Source organism: Tiliqua scincoides, chromosome 5 (genome assembly GCF_035046505.1).
Source record: "Tiliqua scincoides isolate rTilSci1 chromosome 5, rTilSci1.hap2, whole genome shotgun sequence".
Taxonomy (NCBI): Eukaryota; Metazoa; Chordata; class Lepidosauria; order Squamata; family Scincidae; genus Tiliqua; species Tiliqua scincoides.
The window spans coordinates 131,512,539-131,519,489 of NC_089825.1; the positions used below are offsets into that span (position 1 = coordinate 131,512,539).

Consider the following 6,951-nt stretch of genomic DNA (forward strand, 5'->3'; position numbering starts at 1 on the left):
AAACCTAGGTCAAACAAAACCTGAGATGTTAAACCTCATAGTCTCATGCTAGAACTGCTGAAACCTTTTCATCATTGACATTGACATTTTATTGATGCTGTATAATGTTGTTATTAAATGCCATTTATTATATTCTACTAAGTCACAAATTTTGTCTATATGCTGCTATTGGAATCACTTTGAAATGAGAAAGAATTATTCCCATTAAAATTATTATTATAATTATTTAGATTTTTCAGTATAAGGGCTGCTTTCATGAATGAATTAGGACAGTATAAGGAGGGAAAGGTCAGCTTGTCTTCCTATCCCAGACAGAGAAGTATTTCACCTTCAACATAAGAACAGCCCCGCTGGATCAGGCCAAAGGCCCATCTAGTCCAGCTTCCTGTATCACACAGCGGCCCACCAAGTGCCCCTGCAAGCACACCAGATAACAAGAGACCTGCATCGTGGTGACCTCCCTTGCATCTGACATAGCCCATTTCTAAAATCAAGAGGTTGCACATACACATCATGGCTTGTAACCCGTAATGTATTTTGCCTCCAGAAACAGGTCCAATCTTCTTTTAAAGGCATCCAGGTCAGATTCCATCACCACATCCTGTGGCAAGGAGTTCCATAGACCGACCACACGCTGAGTAAAGAAATATTTCCGTTTGTCTGTTCTAACTCTCCCAACACTCAATTTTAGTGGATGTCCCCTGGTTCTGATGTTATGTGAGAGTGTAAAGAGCATCTCTCTATCCACTCTGTCCATCCCCTGCATAATTTTGTATATCTCAATCATGTCCCCCCTCAGGCGCCACTTTTCTAGGCTGAAGAGGCCCAAACGCCGTAGCCTTTCCTCATAAGGAAGGTGCCCCAGCACAGTTACCATCTTAGTCGCTCTCTTTTGCACCTTTTCCATTTCCGCTATATCTTTTGTGAGATGCGGTGACCAGAACTGGACACAATACTCCAGGTGTGGCCTTACCATCGATTTGTACAACAGCATTATAATATTAGCCGTTTTGTTCTGAATACCTTTTCTAATGATCCCAAGCATAGACTTGGCCTTCTTCACTGCCGCCGCACATTGGGCGACCTGTCTACCCAATGTTCACTTTCATCGACCTGTCCACTACCACCCCAAGATCTCTCTCCTGATCTGTCACAGACAGCTCAGAACCCATCAGCCTGTATCTAAAGTTTTGATTTTTTGCCCCAATGTTCATGACCTTACACTTACTGACATTGAAGCACATCTGCCATTTTGCTGCCCATTCTGCCAGTCTGGAGAGATCCTTCTGGAGCTCCTCTCAATCACTTCTGGTCCTCAGCACTCGGAAAAGTTTGGTGTCGTCTGCAAACTTTGCCACCTCACTGCTCACCCCTGAATCCAGGTCATTTTTGAAGATGTTGAAAAGCACCGGTCCCAGGACAGATCCTTGGGGCACACCGCTTTTCGCTTGTGAAAATTGCTCATTGACACCCAGTCTCTGTTTCCTGGTCTTCAACCAGTTCTCAATCCATGAGAGGACCTGTCCTCTAATTCCCTGACTGCGGAGATTTTTTAGTAGCCTTTGGTGAGGGACCTTGTCAAACACCTTCTGAAAGTCCAGATATATATTGTCTTTGGGTTCCCAACATCCACATGCCTGTTGAACTTCAAACCATTCACTTTAATCAAAGCAGGTCATTGTAGGTCAAACTTCATAGGCTGATATGACTTTCAGGTACCTGTGACCACAAACACTCCTCTTAGCAAATCTGTAAAATATCTGTATGTTTTAGGTCACATATGGCTCCTTTGCCCCGGAAGAGAGGGGAGCGACCCAGTCCCCTTCCTTTTACCGCATGGTCCCAAGTGAAGATCGCCAGTATAAAGGGCTCATCCGATTACTACAGCATTTTGACTGGACATGGGTTGGGCTGTTTGTTGTGGATGATGACAGTGGAGACCATTTCTTGCAAGCTATTGAACAATTATTTTCCCAGAACCAAATCTGTTCAGCCTTCTCACAAAGAGTCCCAAATCAATCCCACGTACCTTCCTTGGATGACCTTAAGGGCTTGACCGAAATTATTGATCAACCTCTCATGGATCAGAAAACAAAAACATTTATTATCTATGGTGAAACGACAGTTCTTCAGTGGCTGATTATGTTAATGTTTCTAGCAGATCCTGACTATAAAGAAAACCTGTCTGTTGGGAAAGTGTGGATTACAACAGCCCAGATTGATTTTGCAGTAAGCACAGCTCTAAAGGGTTGGGATTTTGAAGTATTTGAAGGCACCTTGTCCTTTGCACTTCATTCCAATGAGCTGGGAGGGTTCCAGTCCTATCTTCGGAATATAAGGCTTTCCGGAACCCAAGGAAATGGCTTTTTCAAAGACTTCTGGGAGCAAGCCTTTAGCTGCTCATTTCCAGATCCCAGTGCATCCGCAAACGTTGATGAAATATGTACTATGGAGGAGAATCTGGAGAGCCTTCCTGGGGTTGTCTTTGAAATGCGTATGACTGGCCACAGCTATGGGATCTATAATGCTGTTTACGCAGTGGCACATGCTTTACATGCAATATACTCATCTAGATTCACACACAGAGCAAGGATACGGGGTAAAAGATGTGACCTCCAAGATCTCCAACCTTGGCAGGTAATGTGCTTACAACAGTATTAGTTGGTTTGCATGGACACATTTGTACAACCTGAAACCACGTGGAGCATTATGTTCCATGAATAAATAGTTAAATAACAGGCACACCTTATTCATTGACAAAGAGGTGGGGGAGGGTTCATATTTTCTCATCAAGTTGGAGCCTCATAAACATAAATCTGTGTTAGATGGAAATATATAAAAGCAGAGCACAGAGAGTTCTTATTTTTCTCCCTTTTCTTCTTCTCTAATAGCTCCACTCATTTCTTCACAGTATTTCCTTTAACAACTCAGCAGGAGAGACCATCTCCTTTAATGAGAACAAGGAGATGGTCGCCGGATTTGATGTCGTGAATATCGCCGTCTTCCCAAACAATTCCTTCCGTAAAGTGAAAGTCGGGAGAGTGGACCCCGATGCTCTTGAAGGAAAAGAATTGATCATCAAGGAGGATCTAATCATTTGGCACAGACGTTTCAACCAGGTGTGCTTTCAAAGATCTACTGGGTGGCCACTCCCTCACCTGGACATGTGGTTTGCTGCAAATAATATAAAAAAATCAGATAACCATCAACCTTGTTCCCACAGCAATCAACAAGATATCTCCAGAAATTCTAGAATAGAATAGTCCACACTTGCAATTGTTTTTTAGCGTCTGGTATTCAGAAATATACTGTCCCCAAATTTGGAGATTCCCTCTTGCTATAATGGCTAGTAAGGAGGCATCTAAGTTTGTGTCCATCACCACTTCTCTTGGTAATGAATACACTAATTAGCTGTGGTGTGAACAAATTTCTTTTTCTCTATCCTGAGTTCACTGCTAGTCAAGTACATTGGATCATCCAAGTTCTAGTTTAATGAGATAGGAAGAACAACCCACCCATCAAGCAGAACTTTATACATTTTGCATTTACTGTCTTAGGCTGCAGACCAACCATTGTCCTCAGCTGAGTAGTCAATGCCTTTTCTCCAGTCCCCAGTCTCTCCTGAGCCATGAAACGCACTGCAGAACGAACCCCTGCAGTTCTCAGGAAATTACTGCAGAGGTTTTTACATGCAGTGTGTCCCATATTCTTCCAGGCCAATTCTTCTCATGTAGGTTGGGGAATAGTTTTTTTGGGGGGGCACAATCCTAACCAGGTCTACTCAGAAGTAAGTCCTCTTTTGTTCAATGGGGCTTACTCTCAGGAAAGTGTGGTTAGGACTGCAGCCTTAATCCGTCTTTCCTAGGGCTGAAGTGAAAACTCAGCCCCAGTCCATTTTGTGGGCTGCAATGATGGACCCTGTTTTTATGCCAGTTTCTCAGGCCTCTCTGAAGGGGAGCAGGATGAGTGAGTAGGGAAGGTGAGTGGGAAGTCTTCCCCTGCTGCCCTGAAACTGTGGGGAAAATTCAATTTCCTTCTGCTGTTTTGATTCTTCAGTGGCTCTTTTGTGTTAGCCACAAAGGAACAAAATTTAGGACCATTTGGGGAATAGTTGGAGGGGGTCTTTTCATCTCCCTTCCCAATTGAAGCAAAAGGATAGTCCTGGCCATAGAGCTCTTCAGTAATTCCTCCTTATGCTAAATACCTTCATTTTTGTTTTAATGGAAAGGTGCTGCCCCTTTCGGCATGTTCTAACTCCTGTGACCCTGGGTACCAGAAGAAGAAGAAAGAAGGGGAGAAATTTTGCTGCTTTGATTGTGATCCATGTCCTGATGGGAAAATTTCAGTACAAAAAGGTGGGTTCCATACATGGTGTGGCAGCTGCTTCACTGCTCTGCAAGCTGCCACTGGGGCAAAGTTAGATGGCCACATGCTGACCGTGGCCCTCTGGAGACTGGCCATTGACTGTGGTTTCTTGGCAGCAGGATTGTGTCCGGCAGACTGGCCATTGACTGTGGTCTGTTGGCAGAAGTGTTTAGTCGGGGGGGGGATTGGGCCAGGTCATGGATGGAGCAGCAATGGGACGGGGCAGATCTCAACAGCAGTGCTGACCACCTGTTCCAGAAACCCTGTCCCAGGCCTGACACACCGCGTGCAGCACAGTGGATCTACACCAGCAAAAGAGCAGAAGTAAATCTGAGGAGGCCCATGTGGGAACATGCGGGGTGGAGGAGTTGAAGCAGGCAGCCTTCCCTGTATACAGGCTGGTGAAAGTGAGGATAGGGCTGTAAAAGTATCAGCATAATAAGAAATGTGAAAATGCATCTTCATATAAAGCCAGCTTGAAATGCAGAACTAGCAAAGGAAGGATCACTAAGAGGAGTGACTTCCAGTCCAGAAGAAGTTGTGAGAATTGGTTCCAATTTGCATATGAATGAACTCTGTGACGACCACACATTTTTTTTCCCCCCAGACATGTCTGACTGTTTTAGATGCCCAGAAGATCAATATCCGAACAAGGACAGAGATGGATGCATCCCCAAAGTGATCAGCTTTCTATCACCTGAAGAACCTTTAGGGATGAGTTTAGCCTCTCTTGCCATTTCTTTTTCCCTGGTTACAACTGTGGTACTTGGAACTTTCATGAAACACAAAGACACCCCCATCGTCAAAGCCAACAACCGAGACATCACCTACGTTCTCCTCCTCTCACTCCTACTCTGTTTCCTCTGTTCTTTACTCTTTCTTGGACAACCTTGGAAGGTGACCTGCGTCCTCCGACAATCTGCTTTTGGCATCATCTTCTCGGTGGCCGTTTCTTGTGTGTTGGCCAAAACCATCACTGTGGTTGTAGCTTTCATGGCCACCAAACCAGGGTCCAGCATGAGGAAGTGGGTGGGGAAGAGAATGGCCAACTCCATTGTCCTTTCCTGCTCCCTGATCCAAACAGGCATTTGTGGGGTGTGGCTCGCAACCTCTCCCCCATTCCCAGATTTAGACATGCAGTCAGTGATTACCGAGATCACAGCAGAATGTAATGAAGGGTCTATAACAATGTTTTATCTTGTCTTGGGCTACCTGGGACTCCTCTCTATCATCAGCTTCACTGTGGCTTTCCTGGCCAGGAAGTTGCCGGATTCCTTTAACGAAGCCAAGTTCATCACCTTCAGCATGCTGGTCTTTTGCAGTGTTTGGTTGACTTTTGTCCCCACCTACCTGAGCACCAAGGGGAAATACATGGTGGCTGTGGAGATCTTCTCCATCTTAGCCTCCAGTGCTGGCTTATTGGGTTGTATCTTTTTCCCTAAATGCTACATTATTGTGCTGAAGCCCGAACTGAACAATAAGGAGCAGCTCACGAGAAGAAAAATATAGGAAATGCTGATGTTGATATGTTACTGAGCCAGGTGCGCCTTTTCTAGATAGGGTCACCATTTGCTCACCAATCTAGTCTAGTAACAAAATAGTCCTAGGCACCAAAATTACCTGGATAACCAGACACACCATTGGATAACCAGGATAACCTGGACAACCAGACACACCATTCCAGAGTACAAATTTGTTCCTTAAGCACAAGTCAACCCACTGGCAAAAGATAGGACCACACAATTCAAACCAGATGTTCTCCAAACCAGAGTGCTTCCATTTTTTTCCTCATTAAAAGCAGAACTGCTTGTTTAATACATTGATATATGGCCTTCCTGCCATGTAGAGCTTCCATGTCACACTTATGGCTTTCACTCGATGACACATGATTCACAAGGAAAAAGGAATAGCAAGGAACAGGGAATTTAAAACAAATGTTGCTTTTTCAAACTGCTGTAGCATGCAAAAGCATGCTGGTGTTTTCCAGTGTTTGGTTGACTTTTGTCCCCACCTACCTGAGCACCAAGGGGAAATACATGGTGGCTGTGGAGATCTTCTCCATCTTAGCCTCCAGTGCTGGCTTATTGGGTTGTATCCTTTCCCCCAAATGCTACATTATTTTGCTGAGACCTGAACTGAATAACAAGGACCAGCTCATAAGGAGAAAAAACTAGAGGAACTATTAATATTAGCATTAGTATAAGTCTAGTTTATAATAAATTTGGACAGATCCTTCTAGAGCTCTTCACAATCCCTTCTGGCCTTCAGTGTCAACAGCAAACATGGCCACCTCCCTGCTTATCCCTGTCTTCAAGTCATTGAGGTTTGTGTGTGTGAGGGTAAAGAGAATGCTTGATGCAGGTGAGAGGAAGCAAGATGCAAGTATCTTGTGGTCTTGTGTGCTCCCCGGTGGGCCACTGTAAGATACAGGAAACTGGAGTAAATGGGACCTGGGCCTTCTTATGTCCTTAAGCCCTATATGCTGATTTTCAAGATGAAATGCTGTCCAGATACCTACAAACACAGAGAAAGGCATCCTCAACTAGAGAGAATTACAGCTAAAAGGCTTACAGTACCTAAACATCT

General features: G+C 44.5%; 1 protein-coding gene across 1 annotated transcript; it reads left to right on the top strand.

Annotated features, from left to right (window-relative positions):
• Positions 1 to 1,836: 1,836 nt before the first annotated feature.
• Positions 1,837 to 5,874, top strand: LOC136653555 (vomeronasal type-2 receptor 26-like). The gene is made up of 4 exons (XM_066630447.1): positions 1,837 to 2,637; positions 2,892 to 3,119; positions 4,229 to 4,355; positions 4,973 to 5,874. The coding sequence occupies exons 1-4, from the start codon at positions 1,837 to 1,839 to the stop codon at positions 5,872 to 5,874; spliced, it is 2,058 nt and encodes a 685-aa protein (XP_066486544.1).
• Positions 5,875 to 6,951: the final 1,077 nt, after the last annotated feature.